The 21,318-nt window shown below is 43.1% G+C and overlaps 1 protein-coding gene across 1 annotated transcript in view; it reads left to right on the top strand.

Moving 5' to 3' along the window:
- ERI3 (ERI1 exoribonuclease family member 3) overlaps positions 1-21,318 on the top strand; it is a 200,039-nt gene that overhangs the window by 7,934 nt on the left and 170,787 nt on the right. Inside the window, exon 2 of the mRNA XM_079980539.1 lies at positions 9,916-10,184. Within this exon, the coding sequence (XP_079836665.1) occupies positions 9,939-10,184 (246 nt within the window). The 5' untranslated portion in view covers positions 9,916-9,938. The remainder of the gene's footprint in view (positions 1-9,915; positions 10,185-21,318) is intronic.

Genomic DNA, 21,318 nt, shown 5'->3' with positions numbered 1-21,318 from the left:
TCGTGGGGCAGGTGAGGTCTCTTCCCTGCCATTGTCTGCCTTTGTTTCCCCCTCTTGGGGATGGATGTGCATGTGTACACACACACACACACACACACACACACACACACACACACAGTCCCTATTTCTATTACTTTTTCCTCTGATATATCCAGGCTGTGTAGCAGCCTTGGTGCCAGGGCTTCCCAGTAGCCCCTTGGCAAACAGTGTAGTGCAGCTGGGAACATAATGCAGCATAAGTGGTGCCTTCCTGGGTCACACCATCTAGCTTAGTATCAGAGCTCAATTGAGCCAGAGTTTACCAGGGCTTAGTCCTGCAACCCGGTTTCTGTGCCAGAGCTTGGCCCTGGAATATGTGAAATGGGATATTAATACATTTGAATTGCTACCTCCTGCCAAAGAAGGGAAATCTCCCAGCCCCTGCAAGCTCCAATTTCAATACAATATTGCTTCTGTTCTACAGGGATATCAAAATACAAAATATAATTAAGCTTTAAGTGAATCTTCATGAATCTTTAGGTAGTTATTTTGGTCAGGTAACTTTCTAGAACAATTGGAAGTGCCAAGTTAATTTCACCTACAGTGTGTGGAGGCTATCATGGGCCTCAGCTCTGACCGTTTTTTTCACACACACACACACACTCAAGAACCTGTGTCTTCTATAGCTAAGATATTGTATCCTCTTAATATTTCTAGTAGTCTATTTTTTATTAATTATTATCACATCATTATTAATTAATAATGCAGCCAACTGGAATGGCTCATCACACCCCAGTGTTGCCATGTTCAAATGTAAAATATTTCTGAAATACTTTTAAATTATCTTCAATATTTTATTGGATTGATATATTTGTGTTCTATAAAGGTTGTCTCATTTATTTTGAGGGGAGTGGGTGGGTAAATTTCTGTTACTTACATAATACCTCAACCTCAGGCACATCTCGTGACGGAGCCTCAAGAACATCTTATAGGACGCTTATGAAAGCCTATGAGACGGCTATGAAAGCTGCTAAGAAATCTTACTTTGCAGCTTCCACTGCATCCGCTAGCTCTCGCCCGGCACAACTTTTTAGAATAATTAGGTCAATAACGTCCTTAGGAGGACAACCAAATTTAAGCACAAATTCGACCCACAGCTGTGAGGCATTCGTGAGTTTTTTTGCGGAGAAAGTCCTGTTGCTCCGCCGTGACCTCCCTGCCAATTTAGATACAGTGACTGAACTGGAGGCCCCTCGACTGACTTCAGGTCCAGTGTTGGACCATTTCGATCGGATACTCCCTACTGATGTGGATAGATTCCTCCAAGTTGGTAGGCCCACCACCTGCCTCCTCGATCCGTGCCCGTCTTGGCTGATTAGGGAGTGTCCAGATGTTGTGCGGACCCCCCTGGTTGAAATTATCAATTTGTCCCTTGACACGGGGACATTCCCAGGGGAACTGAAGGAAGCAGTGGTGTGTCCACTCTTAAAAAAAACTTCATTAGATCCCTTAGACCTTTCCAATTACCGCCCAGTTTCAAATCTTCCATACCTGGGTAAGGTAATTGAGAGAGCGGTTGCTGAACAGCTTGGTAGGTTTCTGGAGGAAACATCGGCATTAGATCCATTTCAGTCCGGTTTCCGTCCTGGTTTTGGGACGGAGACGGCTCTGGTTGCCCTAACAGATGATCTCCGTAGACACCTGGATCGAGGCGGGTCAGGACTGCTGATCCTTTTAGATTTGTCAGCAGCCTTTGACATGGTCGATCATGATCTTCTGGACCACCGCCTCGCAGACGTGGGGATACAGGGCATAGCCCGTAACTGGTTGTGCTCTTTTATCTCTGGTCGGGGTCAGAGGGTGGCACTAGGGAGGGAAATGTCATCGCGCCACTCCTTGGTGTGTGGAGTGCCGCAGGGCGCAATTCTCTCCCCGATGCTTTTTAACATCTTTATGCGCCCCCTTGCCCAGATTATCCGGAGCTTTGGGCTGGGCTGTCACCAATATGCTGATGACACTCAGCTCTATCTGCTGATGGATGGCCACACTGACTCGACCCCGAACACACTGACCAGATGCTTGGAAGCTGTGGCTGGATGGTTTCGTGGGAGCCGATTGAAACTAAATCCTTCGAAGACAGAGGTCCTATGGCTAGGTCGGGATGGCATGGGGATGAGGGACCAACTCCCTTCTCTTGCGGGAGCCCAATTAGTGCCATTGCCTTCCGTTAAGAGTTTGGGTGTAATCCTTGACGCCTCCCTTTCCATGGAGGCGCAGGTTACAGCAACAGCCAAGGCGACATTTTTCCACCTTTGCCGCATCAAGCAGTTGGTCCCTTACCTTTCCCGCCCCGACTTGGCCACAGTGATCCATGCGACGGTCATCTCCAGGCTTGACTACTGTAATTCGCTCTATGCGGGGCTGCCCTTGAAGCTGTCCCAGAAACTCCAGCGGGTACAGAATGCTGCAGCGAGGCTCCTCACGGGGTCTCTGCCATGGGAGCATATTCACCCAGTGCTTTTCAAGCTGCACTGGCTCCCAGTGGAGTACAGGGTCAGATTTAAGGTGCTGCTTTTGACCTTTAAAGCCCTTCACGGCCTAGGACCCTCATACCTACGGGACCGCCTCTCCCGGTATGCCCCACGGAGAGCCTCAAGGTCCATAAATAGCAACACCTTAGTGGTCCTGGGCCCTAAGGAAGTTAGATTGGCTTCAACCAGAGCCAGGGCCTTTTCAACTCTGGCTCCGGCCTGGTGGAACGCTCTGCCTCATGAGACCAGGGCCCTGCAGGATCTGATTTCTTTCCGCAGGGCCTGTAAGACAGAGTTGTTCCGCCTGGCCTTTGGCTTGGAGCCAATTTGATTCCCTCCCCCCCCCTCTCTCTCTCTTTCTTTCTTTTCCTTCTCCTCCTGCGATGAGGCTACATTTTAATATTTTAATGTTCCATTATTTTAATGTTGTATTTTATTTTTGTTTTTAAGTTGTAATCATTCTTCTTGTTTTTATTATTGCTTGTAAGCCGCTCTGAGCCCGGCCTTGGCTGGGGAGGGCGGGGTATAAATAAAAAATATTATTATTATCTACATTATCAGCACCTTTCAACATCTGAATCAGATATAATTTTCATTTTTCTTATCTGTGAAATTTCTAGTTCCTGAAATGTATAAAAATGCTTAAAATATGCACATGCCATTAGTTCCTTTGGCATGTTCCCTCAATGCACAGAGTCAATGTGGGGCGTGTAACTGTACATGTTGGCTCCACATACAGGCTTTGTGCATAGGGCTAAAGATCCGAGAAGGGGACCATCATCTGTACAACTGTATGTGTGAACATGCTCAATGCAATTGGAAACCTTCCACAGTATGTGGAGTGCCTACGTCTATACAGGGTAGGCAGCCCCTCTTGTGCACCTACCTTTATGAGTTGAGGATGGGGATAGGGAAAATGGGGTGCATTGGAGGTGAGACTGGCAGTTGCAAGACTCCTCTCCACATGTTTAGTCTACTTGTGGAGGCAACATCTGAAAGGAGCTGTTGATTAGGGACATATGGTAGTTTTCTTTCCGATCAATAGAAAAATGAGAGGATTATTTGTATGATATACTAGTGACCAAGAGCACAGACAAACTTGCCCTAGGTGCCAGAATGTATTGAGCAAACTAACCCCTCCTCTTTTTTTAAAGCATTCTAGTATTTCATAAGAAAAAGTTACCAATAGTAGGAGATGAAATCATGGACAAGTTTCTATAATCTGTAATGGTCTATAAATGTCTTAGCTTGCACTCCTCCAGGTGGATATTTTCCGAGTTATTGGGTGTTTGAATGTTGTACATTTTTCCATGTCTCACACACATTGACTCTGTTAAAGTACTTCATGATGCCTAGCCGTATTTTATAGCAACATGGAGTAGTAATACAGTGGTGCCTCGCAAGACGAAATTAATTCGTTCCGCAAGTTTTTTCGTCTTGCGATTTTTTCGTCTTGCGAAGCACGGACTTTGGAAAAGCTTCAAAAATCACCAAAGTCTTCAAAAACCTCAAAAAATGCTACCACACCGCGTGCTATGAGTTGCTCCTCGAAGTGAATGCACGGTTTTAAGAAAAAGGAAACAAACTTGCAAGACATTTCCGTCTTGCGAAGCAAGCCCATAGGGAAATCTGTCTTGCGAAGCAACTCAAAAAACAAAAAACTCTTTCGTTTTGCGAGTTTTTCGTCTTTCGAGGCATTCGTCTTGCGAGGTACCACTGTAGTTGGAAAATATATATGAAATATTGACATGACTGGCCAGTTGGGATGGTTTGCTCAGTCAAAGGTTATAATCTGACCCTTGACATGCAGGAAAAACGTCATTCTCTCTGTGTTTATCTAGATGACGTTTCATTTTATTTCTTAATGATCTTTTGAAAACTCAGAAGTTCAGCTTTCATTTATTTACTGAAGAAATTATAGATATTGAACCTGTGACAGGTTGAAAACATGAAATGATGCTTGATGAAGTTGTGGAAACTACATGAGTGAGTTTCAACTGGATTTTCTGTGGTTGGAGGATAGGAGTTCAGGTCCCTGAATAGTTCATTTTCCTTCCCCATGACTCATAATGGGGAGATAGGGAGGGAGGGAGGGAGGGAGGGAGGGAGAGCGAGAGAGAGATCTAGTTCACATGTCATGCTAAGCCAAATCATGGCTAAGCTCTAATGTGTCAGCTTCTGGAGAGGAGATCTCAGCTGCATTGCTTCTCCCCAGTTCCTCTGCTGTGCCATGCTGTGCTAAACCATGGCTTCTCTTGTTGTGTTATCCAAATCTTGGCTTGTGGTTTAGCTCTCCTGGACAACTGACAAGCTATAAATCAGTGTTTCTCAACCTTTTCCCAACCATGACCCTCTTCCGACCTTGTTTCCTTTCTGTGGTCCCCCATCCTACTGGTAGAAAGCTAACCATTTAAATGTTTTGTTTGTAAATAGAGCATGTTTTGTTTATAATTTTTATAATTAGTACAAAATACAATTACATAAAAATTATACTATTAAGTATTTCTTGATCAATGTGACCTTTGTGCTTGATGACCAGAAACAAGCTTTTTTATATCTTGTTCTATTGCTGTGAGGGATAACCGAAGATAACCTCTGTCCATTATGTTAAGGCGATTCCGTGTTAGGCTGCGTAAATAATTTGCGCAACTGAAATCTCATTCTACCAAATACTTCACTTCTCCGTTTTCTGTTTTCTTTTCTCAGTCACTTCTCTGTTTTCTTCACTTCCCTCTGTGGCCCCCTAGTCTTGTGCCGTGGCCCCCCCCTTTACGTGATTTTCACCTGTGGCAATCAGCACTTGAAAGGAATGGTGAAGACACTTGAAAAGTGCTTGGAAACTCTTCTTTGCAGCAGCTTCATCCCCACTTTAGAGATCGCTGGAGCACCCTTTAAGGGAGTGGGGAACATTTGCAAAGAGCGCCTGTTTTAAGGCAGACCCTGCAATCCCATCTGAGCATGGGAGGGCGGGGATTGCCCATAAGCAGGTGCTCTTTGAAGCACTGCTCCAGTGGTCTTTAAAGGGAAAGGGAGGAGACTGCTTCAAAGAGTGCTGCAAAACATCACCTGTTTATTCATTGCTGTGCAATGGAGCAGTCTCTGCCAGTGCTGGTGACCGACTCTGGCAGTGACTGCTCTGTTGCACAGTGATGAAGACAAAATTGGGTCTACCTACTTTTGCTGATTCTTTGGAAAGCTTGCTCCATGCTGATCCTTTTTGGAGGTTGAAGGGATCAGGGCAGAGCATGCTTTTTAAAGGAAGTCCCGCCCACCAGCTGATGCCACCAGCAATATCAGCTGATGGGTGGGTTGGTGTTGCTTTGAGGGAAATAGTGTCATGGGCCAAATTGCACCAGGCAGGCCCAAACCAGGTCAGAGTTTATAAAGGTTACAGAACACACATGTTTTAAAAAAGAATATGACACACAGATTTTGTTAATGTTTCTTATCCTCCCAGCTTGGACTTGGGATCCTACACACACACCCCTTAGTCAGTACCACACTAACTGTTCAGAATCAGAATGGTATCTGGGGACTGATGCCACTTTGGTGGGTCTGAGGAGATGAACACTGAAATGTAGTTTAAAATGGCGTATGAGCTGGCTTCTAGGAAAAAAACTTCTTCAAAGTTTGGGGCTATTATAGAGACAATTACTTCTGGGATGTTATCGCTGCTTCCCTTCTCTAAAAGTAGCTTGTTGAGGTCTGAATGTCAGTATTGCCATTTGTGTGCTCTTTCTCATGGGCATTTCTTAATTTCATCCAACTCCTCCCCTCTGAATCTGTGCAATGAGTCCTGGCACTTGCTTTAAAAGCAGTACTTCAGAACTTGTGAAGTTAAATGGTGATGAAGGAGAATTTTTCTCAGCCCATGTAGAATGAATTCCCTTAACCCCAAAGGAACCACGGTCCTCCTACCCCATGGTATATCTTAAATCTGGAAGCTGGAGCAGGGCTTCCATATTAGAAGATGGATATCCAGACAGATATGAACCCTGACACTTCTCTTTCAAGAAAATAAGCACTGGATATGTGTGATTATTATGGACTTCTGTCCTTTACTTTTCTTCCATGACTGAAATTCTTCTCCCTTGAGGATGGCAAGCTCTGGTGCAGGCTTCATATCTAAGAAGATGAAGCAAAGCAGTTGTTTGTGGAAGCCTTACACATGAATAGGTTTGGGAGACATCCCATCATCTCAATTCAATAAGAAAAGTATCAGTTAAACTTGTTTCATGTTACTGGCTGGGAAAGGGGCAATTTGTCTTAGCCCCTGTACAAATCACAGAGCTAGATTCTAAAATAGGGTTAATTGCTCATGCTCATGAAAATTTATTTATGTGTAAGAGGTGTATATATATGAAATAAGCATGTGTGGCTGGGTGCTGGGTACAGCTGCATGCATTTCTTGGATATATTTTAATATTTGATACAATGGCTCTTCCTGTTCTGTATACTTCCCTGTACAGTTGGCGAGGGCCTGGGTTTTGCCACAGTAAAATATTAGCGAAGCTGTTTTACTCCAGAGCATTACATCTGCCTGATAGCCCTACAGCTACACAGCTTGGCAGCTTTGAAGATTTAAAAGGCGTCTCTCTCAAATACATGTTACTCTATGATGGGTTGGAAGTGACTGTTACTAACTTCTATTTGGCTGTAATGTATTTATTAATGACAATAAAAGGCGCTAGATGGAAAGATGGTAGTTATGGCAAGGAACCTCTAGGATAAATATAATGTTAGGCTACAAGGGCAGCTGCTTATTATTTTTGTAGCTTGGCTTTCCAGTTTCTGAGGCTTGGTCCATTGCTTTATGGAAGCAACATCTTTCACTTCTGCCATTTCCCCTCTTCTCTCTCCCCCTCCCCTGGTGCTAATGCACCACAGGGTGAACCAGCCTATTCTGTAAAAATCTCCACTTGCAAAGTGGCCCAGTCTTTAACCTTTCTGTGTGCATGTGATTGCATCTCTCTAACCAAAAATCCTTCTGTGTGAAGGTTATAAAATGTGTATTTACCTGACCTGCTCATCTTCAATTATCTTCTAATCTGGCCCTTCACTGGTCTCCCAGGTAAATACAGCTTTAGTTCTTCTTTAAGGCATATTATTTACCTCATTAAGTGTGTATTTTGGCACGTGCATTATTTACCTGATAGACTAACGGGTACAGAGGAGCAGTTGGCGTCTGTTGTATAAATAACCCCTAATGTTCGTGAGGGACTCTGCCTCCTGCCTTTGTGTTTTTGGTGGAAAGTCTTTTCTGTTCCACCTAATGGTCATCAAAGGGTCTTTCCTGTTCCTGCTTGCAGCAGGAAGATGTGAATAATATACATACCAATGGAGGGTAGGTCTAAAGCTTTGCAGTTTTCCACCGCAAGTAGCCTCCATCAGCAGGAGAGAAGAACTAGCACTAACCTGCCAGGGCCTTTGGGGATGAACTTTATGGCACAGTAAGATCTACTGAAAAGTTATGGATTTAGGTAGAGTGTGTGGTGCTGGTATTGCTCAGTTAGTATTGTTGGGTCTAGTAAGGGTGACTCAGCCAACTTAAGATGTGTTCTTGGTCTAACATACTAAGGTATTGAATAATTTCATCCTGCACGTTATGCTAGTTTTGAGTATAGACAAATGATTCGAAGGGTCTTAAAAGTTTCGGGTTGTTCTGTTGTGCAATGGAATTGCCCTCTCATCTGCTCTGCAGCTCCCCCCCCCCCAATCTGCTCCAGAGGTTTGGGAACCCCCCAGAGCATATTTTGGTGGCACACAAGGAGAGGATGGGAAAGTGTCGTTGCACTAGTGAAACTCTGCTCATGCATCATTGGATTCAACTCTGTTTCTTTGTTTTCAGTTTGAGCTTTCAACGTGGAAAGCCGAGTGTTCTTCTAATCCTTGCTCAGTATTCCAGGGTACAATGTTATAGGAAACCTCTGCAAGGCTGTAACTTTATCTTGGAGATCCATTTAGGAAAGGTGCAGAAGATCAAGCATCTTGAGAAGGATTTTTTTTTTTTTTGGTTGGGGGTGGGTGGGAGGGTTCAGTGCCAAGGTCTTAGGTATGTGTATGCAGGTCTCTTGTGGTCAGAATGAGTTAACAGGTGAAGCTTACAGTTGGCTGTCTTTAGACATCTGTAGTATAAGCTACTGCTATAGAAGCTGCACAAATATGGTACAAGTAAGTAGCACTGAAGGTAGTCACTGATCAGTATGATTTAAAAGTTTATTAATCATATGTATACATAGTTTGCAGTGATGCCAAATAGCAGCAAAAAAATTTAAAACAACAACAACCTTGCTCCTCCAAAGAGTTCATTGTATGTACATAGTCTTCCCTGCATTGTATCCTCTGAGATAGGTTAGGCTGAGAGATTGTGACTTCTTCAAGGTCACCCTGTGAGCTTCATACTCTAGAAGGGAGCTGAACATGTGTTTTCCTAGTTTATGTTCTACTCATTCTATTCCAGGGGGTCAGCAAACTTTTTCCACAGAGGGCTGAGGGCTGGTCCCTCAGACCTTGTGGGCAGCCAAACTATATTTTTTGGGGGGAGGGAATCCCCCCCATGACTCTCCCCTCCTTTCTCCACAGCACTGGACGAGCCCCAGTGGCTGCTTACCTGTGCCTTGCGAGTGGCAGGGGCTGGCGGTGGCGGACAGACGATGAGCGGTGTGAAAGGGCTGGCTCCAGAGAGGGGCTGCTTAAAATGGCACTCAGCTCAACAAAGCCCAGCCCCCTTCCTCCTCTAGGCAGGGTGGGGAGAAGCCAGGAGGAGGGAGGGAGGAGGCACCACTGCAATGTGTGTGTGTGTGTGTGTGTGTGTGTGTGTGAAATGGCACAGCGTTAGATCAGAATTCCCACACCAATCCACACTGTGGACCATTCGCGGGCCGGATCCAGAAGGCAATAGGGCTGGATCCGGCCCCCAGGCCTTAGTTTGCTGACCCATGTGCTATTCCATTTGTCATATCCATTGTTGAATCTGAACTGGACCAGGCATAGTAACTTTTAGTGTTGGCTGCTCATGGTTACTGTGCTCACCAGATGCTCTCTTAGCTCTATTTTCACTATTTGGTAGCAAGTATTAAAAAAGGGTTTTGGGGGGCAGGGGTTAAGCATTTGAGAAGGGAGGTGTATAAAGGGTTTTTATTTCTCCTGCTGTTTTATTGAACTGCATTATATGATATTTTAATAATTTGATTCTTGCATTTTTACTGTTCTTGTTATTTTGTTGTTGCTGTGGATACTTTGTTTCAATGGCAGGGTGTACGTATTTTAAATAAATATTATTTTAATAAGAATTAATTTCCATCTCTCCACCCAAATACTTTACCGCCATCATGGAAATACAAATTTTGATCTGTAAAGTGTGTATCTGGGAGTAACACCAGCTTCTTTCTCTCTCTCTCTCAAGTTCCAGATGCTGCTAGGTGTTCAATGGTAGCACTTGTCCGTACCACAGCAGCAAGGCTTCACCTCAAGTTACTCCCAAGAGCGAGGAATACTCTGCGCTCCCTTCTGCGGTTTTTTCTCCAGCGGTACAGTTCCATTACAACCGGGAAACTGGCGTCTCACGGCTTTGCTTCCATGGCAGCAATGTCATCCTTTCCCCCGCAGAGGTATCACTACTTCTTAGTGCTGGATTTTGAGGCCACATGTGACAAGCCGCAAATCCATCCACAGGTAATTGTTTGGCTTTAGTTTGTCTAGTTTTCTACAGGAGACCTTCTGTTTGGCATTGAGGGCTTTGCAATCTGTGTCTTCCAACATGTTGCATCTGAAGAGTAGTTGTTTCCTAAGCATTTTTCTTTCCCTTTTTTGAGATATCTATATCTCACTAGCAGATACTGTAGAATCTGGATTAGAATATTCAGATCTTAGGCTTCCTTGTAAGCTCACACTTTGGCAATCCACTCTTACACCCTCAGTTCCTCATCTTTAAAATGAGAAACTACTTACTACACAGGGTCATTATGAAGACAGAAACATATTCTGCATTTAAAAGTGTTAGAGAAATTCATAATAATTTGTCATATGTTTTCCCTTTGTTCACTCCTGTAAGTTGCTGTTCCACCTCTTTGTTTTTCTCTTGGCATGAGGAGCTTCATGATGCATTTTTTTATCGAGCCTTTTCTCCTAAGAAAGCATGGACTCTGGAGGAAAGTTCATCTTTTCTAAGTTGTGATAATGCATTTATTGTCCTTTACACTGCCTGTGTTCTTTTCAGTGGGAATAGCCAACTCCCCTAATTTGCAAGATAGCGAAACAGCTTTGAGTGTGAATGTATGCTGGATTTGACAGAGGAGCTGGAATTACAGCACCTCAAATTGTTGACTTTCCCTGTTTGCATTTTTCTCACTCAGTGGTAATTTTGAAGTCCAGTGTTCTTTACCACTTTAAAAGGTACTTTCCAGCTGTTCCGGGTCTCTGGATCAATCTTGATTGCACAACTTGCTTCCGCAATTTTGCTTAGAATTTACCATCCTCGTGGAAAATACATCTGGAAACACTGCGTAGGTTCCCATATTGCCAGTTGGGTCTGTGTTTCTATGCAACACATACTTAATATTCTGCAATAAAAAATTAAAAAATTATTCAGAAAGTCAAATTTATTTGTTTGCTCGGGTTACTTGATTAAGAGTGCAATCTGATGTGGGGAGGAATGGGGAGTGAAGCGATGGATGGTCCACCACCACATGCCAAGCCCTTGCTGGCATGGACAGTCCAGGATGAGAGGTGTGGGGGGCACAGTTACCTCTCCCCGCATTCATGGTTGTCTATTTTGGCCAGCGCCCCCCTCCCCGGAAGATCTATTTCGAGGCTTGTTTGGATGGGAGGACCATTCCTAGGGAATGCCCATTGAATGGGAAGGGGCCTGGGATCCAGTGATTACAAGGCTGCCTCAATTGCACTCCTGCCCCAGAACACCCTGTTTGGGGCCCCAATGCTGACTGCTGTCAGTGGGAACACTGCCAACAGTAGATAAGTGCTTTTTCACTGGCATAGTAATGGCCTCTGCAGCAGATGTAGCCCCAGCCGCTGGAGCTCTTTTCAGTCAGCAGAGGACACACCACATCCCCACAGTCCTAACTCCCAGGTAGCAAGTTGATCTGGTGTTAGGATTGCTCAGTAAGTCTAATTAAAAATGGTGGCATTTACAGTTTGGGAAGTTATTCTGGCAGAGCAGTGGAAGGGAAAGAAACACCTGGGATACTCTGGCAGTATGAGTGCAGGTAGACCTAGGGAGATGCGTTAGTTCTTTCCTTCATGATCACCAGAAGCCCAAACAATATGTATCCCTTCTGGTTTCCCCTTCTAAATGCGAATAATCCAGCATTATTCACAGCTAAGCAGGGCAAGAAAATTAATTTAAAAAATGAAAGTGGAGATTCTCAGGATATTGCATATGACTGTTATGTATTATGCAGCTGAGATTTCTATACTGTTATGGCTATGGAGATCTCTAGTCTCCCTGCTTAATATTTTGAATTGGAAAGGGTTGCTAAATCAAAATGAGCCTCCTCGTCAGCATGGTAATGAACACTCAGGATTGTGGGTTTCAGTAGAGCCATGTCATCTGGCTGTTTTTAATTCAGGTTTGCAGTTAGAATTGTGAGCCAATATGGTTAGTATATTATTTCATTGGGCTGACAAAGTGTGTTTCTTCCAATATGCATTAAGCATTCAAGTATTTTAAAGCTATATTAAGCACTTTCCTCCTGATTTTGTTTTATTTGTTTGTTTCTAATGGGACCATAATGCTTGAAGGTGGTTGTGGTGGATCAAGGGCCCAACCCTTTTGTATTGTCCTCTTACCTAAAGTTATAGAATACTAATTTGGTTGGATCTTGCTTAGCTTAAATGGGTATGTGGGGGGGGGGGAAATTGGAGGGTGGGGGTGTAGATTTCATTAAGGTCCCCTCCTTCTCATTCCCCAATAATTGGTGCCCTGGAGAATACTGGAGTGATATTCACTTTAAATCACGCTACCATCTTCAACTTCCTTTCTAGGCCCTCTTCTTACTTTGTTTCAAAGAGTATTTTTAATCTGTGCCTCAGTTCTTAGAGGAGATGCAGCTCAATATTAGCCATCTTGTAGATGTGCCTTCTTTTATGTTACTTTGCTGTGTGGAGAGGAACTACACTAACCCCGAAACTTACACGGGCATTACATTCTGGGGGTTGTGCCTGAAGCCAAAATTGTGTATAGTTGAAACCCACTAGGTTCAGTGGCAGGTGGGATTGCCAAAGTCTTTTTTCCTGGAATCTTAGCCCTTTTCTGCCCCGTATTATTTTTTTTGCCACACACGTAAAGCTGAATGTTCACAAGTTAAATGCACATAAGTCACAGGCTTACAGTAACCTGAAATAAACTGGCTAAAAACAATCTTCCAAAACTCCTGTGTGTCTGTGGGAAGGCGCGGTTGATTTTTTGAGAGTAATTCTGCAGGAAAACCTTAACTTTTCTCTGGCTGTTTCCTGTGCACCCAGCCTTGGGTGCAAAGTCCTGTCAAAGCTGTAAATTTGCTCTAGCATGTCCCTTTGGACTTGTGTTCATTTTGATGCAAAACCATGATGCATGTGGAGCTATTTTACAGCTGGTAGTAAAAATGGAGCATGAGTGGAATACTATTACTACAACTTTAAGGAGCTATGCCCCCCAAGTCCTTGCTGTGGAATATGTAACAATATGTGCCGTTGCAGCTTGGCTATATATTTTGTGGGGAAGATAGTGCATTAAGGTTGGACGTTATTCAATTGGATCTTTTCATCAACTGTGCCCAGGGCTCACCTGCACCATGCATTCCTTTGCCCAGGGCTGTCTTGCTATGCTTTTTGTTGGAACCTATAGAGACACTAAAGAGACTTTACTCAAAAATATCTTACTAAAAATGAGAACTTGCTCTGTGTGTCAAAGTTATATATCTCTACTTGTGTGCATTTAATGTGAATATAGAGAGGCGTTTTTGGAGAACAAGCTGATGTGTAGATTAGCTAACCTATGCTTGCAGAATCCTTTGCTGAAAATTATTTAAAGAGCTTCATTTTAGAGCCCTGGACTTCAGGACAGATTGAAGAACAGCAACACCTGAACTAACCAGCCATTGCCCTTGTGAACTTCAGCATAAGAGGTTTAGCTTCAGGGCATAACTCCAGGTTTATTCTGAGAAAGCCATCGTCTTAAAAAATGGAATGCAACTTACTCCTGATGGCTTACACAATGAGGACCAGGAGTTGTGCTTGGGACCAGTCTGTAGGATCAGGGCGATAAGTCAGAAATAAAATAGAGGGCCAGGCACGGCAAAGCTGGGATATGGAGCAAGTAGCCTAGAACCAGGGCTGTCCTGCCCCTGAGGTGAAGTGAGGAGGTGCCCACATGGGCAGCGTACCTGCCTTGCGACCTCCACCACCAGCAGAGAAGCAGCTGCACTGGTTTTGATTCATTCAAATAAGATAAAAACAATCATTGGGTAATTTCTGTATTATAATGACATCTATAATTAAGACAACCAAAATAAAGTTACCAAAAAAACTGAAATTAAGTTGGTCCACAAAACTGGTGCTAGTAAATGCACTTTAGGAGCCCACAGCAGCCTGGATTAAGTTCAGTTCAGAGCAGGCAGGGACTTCCTACCAGGCTTACAGCTGACTCCCTTTCTTCTCCTCTAGAGGAGGCTGGCAGCAGCAAAAGGGAAGGGCTGGGGAGAGCAATGCTGGTTAGTCCTCTTTGCTCAATTCCCAGGTATTCCAGTTGCTAGTGCTGGACCTACTTCTCTTCCATAGCTCAGTGGTAGAGCGCTTGCTTTGCATGCAGAAGGTCTTGAGTTTAATCCCTGGTATCTTCAGGTATGGCTAGGTGGACTGATGGTCTGACTTGGTATAAGGCAGCTTCCCTTGACACACAAGGCCCAGTGGTGGAGCTTCATGCTCCGGGAACGGGGGGTGGAGAGCAGGCGAGGGCGAGGCTGGCGGGTGTCCTGGGGGCATGGCACGCCGCCTGCGAGGGCCTGATGCCCAGTGCGGGTGGGGGGGCAGCCATGATCACATCCCACCGGGATTGCGCTGCCGGGGGCGGTGCGCTCCCCCCCTTCCTCCGCCAGTGACAAGGCCCCACCTTGCCAGATCCCTGCGGGGGAGCTTTGAAAACAGCGTTCACAGCTCCAGGTTTGTAAGAATCCTTTGACATGGGCTACTAGTGCTTACAAATTTAGTTAAAAGCTTAAAATCTGCAGTAAAAGAAAATGCTCAGCTCCAGTAGCAGAAAAAGGCAGTGTCCAATGTATCTCATCTAGTGAGGGTGTATTTAATTTTTTTTGCTTGTAGCAGTGCTAGTTGGTTTAATGTTTAATTAATGTAACGTTGCTACTAGTGTAATTGTTCTATGTAACAATCTTCAAGCAATTTAGTTTTTAAAAAGGCAGCAAAGTGCCCCAAGAATTCCAGAGCCATGTGCTCTGGAGGTACTCAGATTTATTTCTTTATTATGGCTCTCACTAATGGTCACCAAAAATGACATTTCCTGTTACATCAGTAGCTTTGTGTAGTTGCATTGTAGTGTATATAGTCTGATGGGTGGCATTCTTGATCATAAGTCTAAAAGTGTGTGTCCCTAGATTCTTTGCCTTGTCTAAGTCTATGCCTCAGGCACATGCACTACATTCTTTGGAGTTCAGAAACCTCATACAACCATTTCGTATATGTGGTAACTACTTGAAGTTCCTGCCCGCTAGTTCTTTTCCTGTGACAAGACAATGGTGTACAGACAGTGCCATATATGGAAAACCAGGTACCAATGTAGCATTTGTTTATTGACATGTGACTTTTGCTCTGGTGGTATTTGTATGGAGCGGCTAGCCAGGGACAGTGAGCTGGCATGTAAAGGAATTTCAAGCAGCTAATACACATCCAGTGGTTATATGAATTGACTCAGAGACATGCTTTGGTTCATACTGTTTTCCTGACATTCAAGGTCATTAATATTATTTTCTACATTATTCTGGTTCCTCCATTTCGCTTGCACATTCCATTTTATGACTCTGGCAAATTCCCACATAAGAATAGCCTTGCTAGGATAAAGGTAGCAGTTTACTGAGCCTGGTATCCTATCTTAAACAGTATTCTCCACCATCTGCCTTAAAGCAGGGATGAGTAACTTTTTTGGTCTGAGGGCCACTTTCACCCTTGACCAACACTCGATGAGGGTTGCGTGTCAGTGGTGGGTCTTGTGGCCACACCACAATCTTGCTTGTACATACAGGCACACAGCCTCTTCTCAGTAGATCTGTGCAGATTAGTTGAGGAGGGGGTTATTAATGAGTGCTATGTCTACTTCCCCCCCTTTTTTACTAGAGCTGACAAAATCTTCTGGTCTTCTGGGGCCAGAAGAAATTCCTTGGGGACCTGTTATCAATTGCCTGAACTGGGGGTTAGCCATTCCTGCTTTAGAGGAAAGAAATATGTAATAGTACAAGAAGTGCCTGTGTCTCCTCCTCCTCCTCATCTTCTACTTTTGTGATCTGTGAGTGCTCCAATTGGAGAACAGCCTTCACCAAAGGTGTCCTGGCTGCCTGTGTATGGGTATCCCATCTACTTCAGGGGTAAGCCTGAAGGCTGAATTTCCTCATGGTCAGCTTTTCTGGAGTCAACATGCCAGTATTGCAAAAGTGGGTGTGGATGTGGCTCTTACGTTAGTGCACCAGGCTACATTTTAGTCTCACACAAATCAGAGGTTTTTGCAGGCAAGCAAGAGGCATTATCACAGTTGCAGGATACATTCCAGCCAGGCAGAAGTATTTGTGGAGGGAGCATGACCTGGGGAAGAGCCCTGAGAACTGGATAGAGAGGCCTGTAGGACTGCATTCAGCCCATGGGCCTGAGGGTCCCAAGCTCTGCGGCATTCTGTCCATATTAAACTTGTTTCTTAATACCTGTTGAAGAGTCATTCTTGATTCCTGCCTTCTTTCTAAACATTTTTAAAAATTCAGATTTTGTCTCTTTGTTTCCAGTCTTGGTTGAACTATACAGATTGGATTCTTCACTTAAGGCAACCTGTGTAGTCTTATAGGCCTTTGCATAAATTTTCTTTTTAACACTTCACCCCTGTTTCATTTATGAAAAATTGTATTAATTTTAAACTTGTGAACTTCAGCTCACACTAAGTAGTATGGTTTGTGATTCAACAGTGACCTCAGTGGATGGTTACTATACTGCATTTTGAGGTTCCTAAATTTTTGAATGATAATGATTTTGTGTTTAAAAGGGGGTGGTAGGAGAAATAAATTATTACTTGCCCTTCTCCAGCAGGTCCCAGGGCAGGTTTCAACAGTTTGAACTTCAGACTTAAAAACAGTTAAAACAAACTACTGTACAATTATAAGGAATAGGATGAGTTCTAAAAGCACACACCTCAAGTATCAAAGGCCAATGATTTACTGCAGAGTGAATGTAGCTAGATATTATGAAGAGTGTAAGGGCAACCAAATCAGAGATATATTGTAGAATTGGACTTAAGAGGAGGAGATGCTTGGGACACAGTACTTTAAGTTAGTACAGTGGTGCCTCGCAAGACGAAAAGAATCCGTTCCGCGATTCTCTTCGTCTAGCGGTTTTTTCGTCTTGCAAAGCAAGCCCATTGACAGCTTAGCGGATTAGCGCTATTAGCGGCTTCTACCGGCTTTTAGGGGCTTATCGTCTTAGTGGATCAGCTGATAAGCAGCTTAGTGGCTTAGAAAAAGGGGGGGGGAGGGAAAAAACCCGCAGGAACTCGCAAGACATTTTCGTCTTGCGAAGCAAGCCCATAGGGAAATTTGTTTTGCAAAGCGCCTCCAAAACGGAAAATCCTGTAGTCTAGCGGGTTTTCCGTCTTGCGAGGCGTTCGTCTTGCGGGGCACCACTGTATGTTAAATTTAGGATTTATTAATGGTGTGAAATGGCAAAGGTTATGAATTGAAAAAGTTACAGGGGAAAGCATAGAATTCAGAACTCTGGCAGCAGAAATTAGCATATAATTGTCTTTTTCTGCTTCATTATCTCATGCCACTTTACTGTGTTGTTAAACCTTATTCATGGAACTTTTTTTTTTTATATAATAATTTTTATTAATTTTCCACACAAATAATAAAGAACAATATAAAACAGTACAACTTCAAGCTCATCAGTTCATACCCTTCTTTCTTTGACTTCCCCATACCTCCCCATCCCTGCATCCTTGTTTAATGGTTCTTTAGCAACCCTTAGGTCCGTTGTCCTAATTCCCTTTCATAAAAAAAAAAAATTCTTAAATTTTCTGTTTACTGCTGCAATTCTTTACTTCTTACCCCCTGACATCTTAACACTCCTCAATTTTACAATTATTTTTAAGATATATTTTAAATTTCTTCCAGTCCTCTTCCATTGTCTCTTTCCCCTGGTCCCGGATTCTGCCCGTCATCTCGGCCAGTCCCATAAAGTCAATCACCTTTGTTTGCCATTCTTCCAGAGTAGGTAGTTCTTGCGTCTTCCAATACTTTGCCAGTAGAATTCTTGCTGCTGTAGTGGCATACATAAAGAAAATCCTATCCTTCCTTGACACCACTTGGCCCACCATGCCCAAAAGGAAAGCCTCTGGTTTCTTAGGAAAAGTCCACTTAAGGACCTTCTTAATTTCATTATAGATCATTTCCCAGAAAGCTTTAACCTTTGGGCAGGTCCACCAAAGGTGGTAGAAAGTGCCTTCAGTCTCATTACATTTCCAACACTTATTATTAGGCAAATGATATATTTTTGCAAGCTTGACTGGGGTCATGTACCACCGGTAGATCATTTTCATAATATTTTCTTTTAAGGCATTACATGGAACTTTTAAGCATTTATGTAATTGGCATTTTCTTGCTTCTCCTGCACATATACATTTGACAGTTCAGTTAAATTTAAAATTCTATGTTCTGTGTGCATGTTGTTACATATATAGTATGCATATTTATTTTTTCCAGGTAGCTGCAGCAAATGTAATTTGGAATTGACTACTCTCTAGAAAGGCTTTTTGGTTAACTGATTAACATACCGGTTTAAGTATTTCAAGACAGATGTGTTGAGCTGGAATGACAATATATGTAAATGTGTGTTGGAATAGTTAACGACCCTTCATTAAACTAATACAGTAGTGGCTTTTCTTTCTTGTAATGAGTCTGTGTGGTCAGTTCTGTAGAATTTTTGAGGGTGTATTTGTGTGTCTCTCTGTGGGGTGGGGGCAGACGGCTGTTTAGCCATGTTGTCCATTACCCCTGGAGGCCAGTGTAGGACTGCTCAACTCAGCCAGCTCTCATTAAAATAATAATTAAAAATTCACTAGGCCAGTACTGTCCACATGCTGTCCCTTCTTCTAATTGCCTTTGAAAAAAAGATGGGGGATGGTACCCCTGCCTTCTACGATCTCCGATTCTTCTATCACATCTTTTACTCCCCCTCCCCAACTTGGAGGCATCAACTCTCATCTGTCAAAGTGTAAATCAGCAATTAAAACACAAACAGCAAAATGCCAAAGATGACCTGGAGCACAAAGCGACTGACAAACAAGTCCGGACAAATCGGCGGATAATTTATAAGCATTGCCCTAAAATCTAATTATTTGGCAATTCGAATTTGCAGCCGGCCAGGGCTATGCAATAAATTTAACCCGCCATAAATTATTTAGGAGCAGCCTGTGGTGTAAATCAAAAACACAAGTGTTTGTTTAAGAAACAAGCTCCTTGTACATAAAATGACTTTTTCTTGTCTTTTTCAAAGAATAGGAGAAAAACTGTTGAATGAAATGAGCTGCTGCTGCTGAAACTCTGACTTCCTTCCTCTCTTGGAGGTGCAAATAGGATGTCTTTTAAGTAAGGAATGCTGCCCTTTCTCTTATCAGAAACATCTCTTACTATCATCGCCACTGGGCTTTTTTATTGCAGGAAGAACAGTCAGCTCTGATTTTCCTGTGGCATCTTTCATTTTTTTATATTTATTTATAAAAATGGCAAGGGCGGTTGCGGGGGGCAGAAATACATTATTCTCAATTGTGGTTTTTTGAACTGAATAGGGTAATCTTATCCACTGCCAATAAATTTATACTGATCTTTGAGTGCTTCTTGTCCACTGCTCAGATAAACATTTGAGAGTCTGAATGTTTTTGTGGGTATTTTATTTCTGTAATCTAATAAGGTCCTCCAATATTGTGGACAAAGTGTTCCGCTGTGGATATCGGTGTAATTCTTTTCGTTGTGTTCCCAAGTCAAGATTTCTTCAGAAGTTTTTTAGGTAGTTAAGCTTGTAGCTTTTCCTTTTAGCAAGAAAGCTCACAGTTTCTAGAGCCTTAGGTCCCGTCCCCCCCTTTTCCTTGTCTTAGCGACATCATGCTAAGGAGGTTGTGCTTTTTTTTTCTTTAGGAGGGTGGAGTGAAATATAGGGTGGGTTTATAGTGCTGAAATCACAGGCCCTCATGAATTTTCCTAATCCCTTGGAAAGGGAAGTTCTTTTAAGTTTTCAACAGGCCAGTTGAGATTCAGCCTCCCATCTGTTTCTTGACGACTTTTTGTGGGGTAGGCAAATTACATAAGGGGGCTGCCTGTGTGTGCATGTGCGTGTGTGTTTTCCTTTGAGGGTGGTGGGTCAGAAACACTTCATGGGCTGCCAACTCCTTAGAACGCAAGTACTGCAGACTTTTGTGTACAGAATGATTTAAAGCAGGCATGTTTGGTAAGAGTATTTATAACTTTTTTCTCTACACACTCTGTGTGTGTGTGTGTGTGTGTGTGTGTGTTGAGCTGATTTTTAGTGTTTCTCTTATAGGTTAGAATTGCTATGAGAAACTGTGTTCCCACCATATAAATGCAAATATGTTTGTGCATGAGTTGGGGCTGTGTGCAGACGTTTTCAAATCAAGTAATTGTAGACAGATTTCATAATAATGGATAGAGAGAATTAAAAAGATTATTATTTCATCAGCAGCAATTTGAATCCTTGCCTTCCTTTTTAGTTAGATTGTGACAGTGTGCTTTGCAGACAGAAACAGGTTTCGCTCTGTTTATAGTTTAAGGGAATGGCATAATAATTCCTTGAGTAATAGTTGTAGTATCTCATGTTGTAGTGAACTTGTGCTGGCATTGTGGCAAAATCCTAAAGCAAAAATAGACAGTGCACAATTTGGGCATACAACAGTTATTGCTTGCCTGGAAAGTGCAGTGTGATGACTAGGCTCAGTGTTTGAGGTGCTGGTGTCATGGGGTTCTTTAAGCATATGAGTGTCATGTCCTGGATTGCTAATCTGTCAACAGTGGGCAAAATCTGAGGCTTAATGCTGCGCAAAAGACTTTGCAGAGGGTGGGGATTTCCTTTGTTAGGTCAGAGTTTGGAAGAGAGGTGGTGTGGCCAGAACACAGATAATATTCTGCTGATGGAACGTGCCTGACTTAAGTGGCATGATTCACTTAAAAACAAACAAACAGGAATGCTAAGAAAGAGAGTGTTTAAATTGGTGGAAAGGCAAAGGTGGATTGAACTTCCAAAATATGCTTTTTTTTTTTGTACTTGCACTACCAATTTGGTTCAGTCAGAAACGTTCTTAACTGTCCCTGTACTTCCTGTGGTGGTACTGTTGCAGCACCAACTCCCTTTGCTCAAGCTAGGTCAACCACGTGAACTGCCAGCCTCTCTCTGTTCTTCTTTTCCCATCAATTCTTTGTGAATTGGGTTGACAGTGTGAATGTATTCTAGTACTTGAAAGCTGGATAAGTTGCCAGTCTGTGTCTATGTGCTCTGAAACACAGCCTGTTGTTTGTGTGTGTGTAAGTGCTTACCATTT

This window comes from Podarcis cretensis (genome assembly GCF_951804945.1).
Source record: "Podarcis cretensis genome assembly, chromosome: 6".
Taxonomy (NCBI): domain Eukaryota; kingdom Metazoa; phylum Chordata; class Lepidosauria; order Squamata; family Lacertidae; genus Podarcis; species Podarcis cretensis.
Note: the sequence above shows the minus strand (reverse complement) of the source record. Positions and strands in the feature narration are given on the sequence as shown.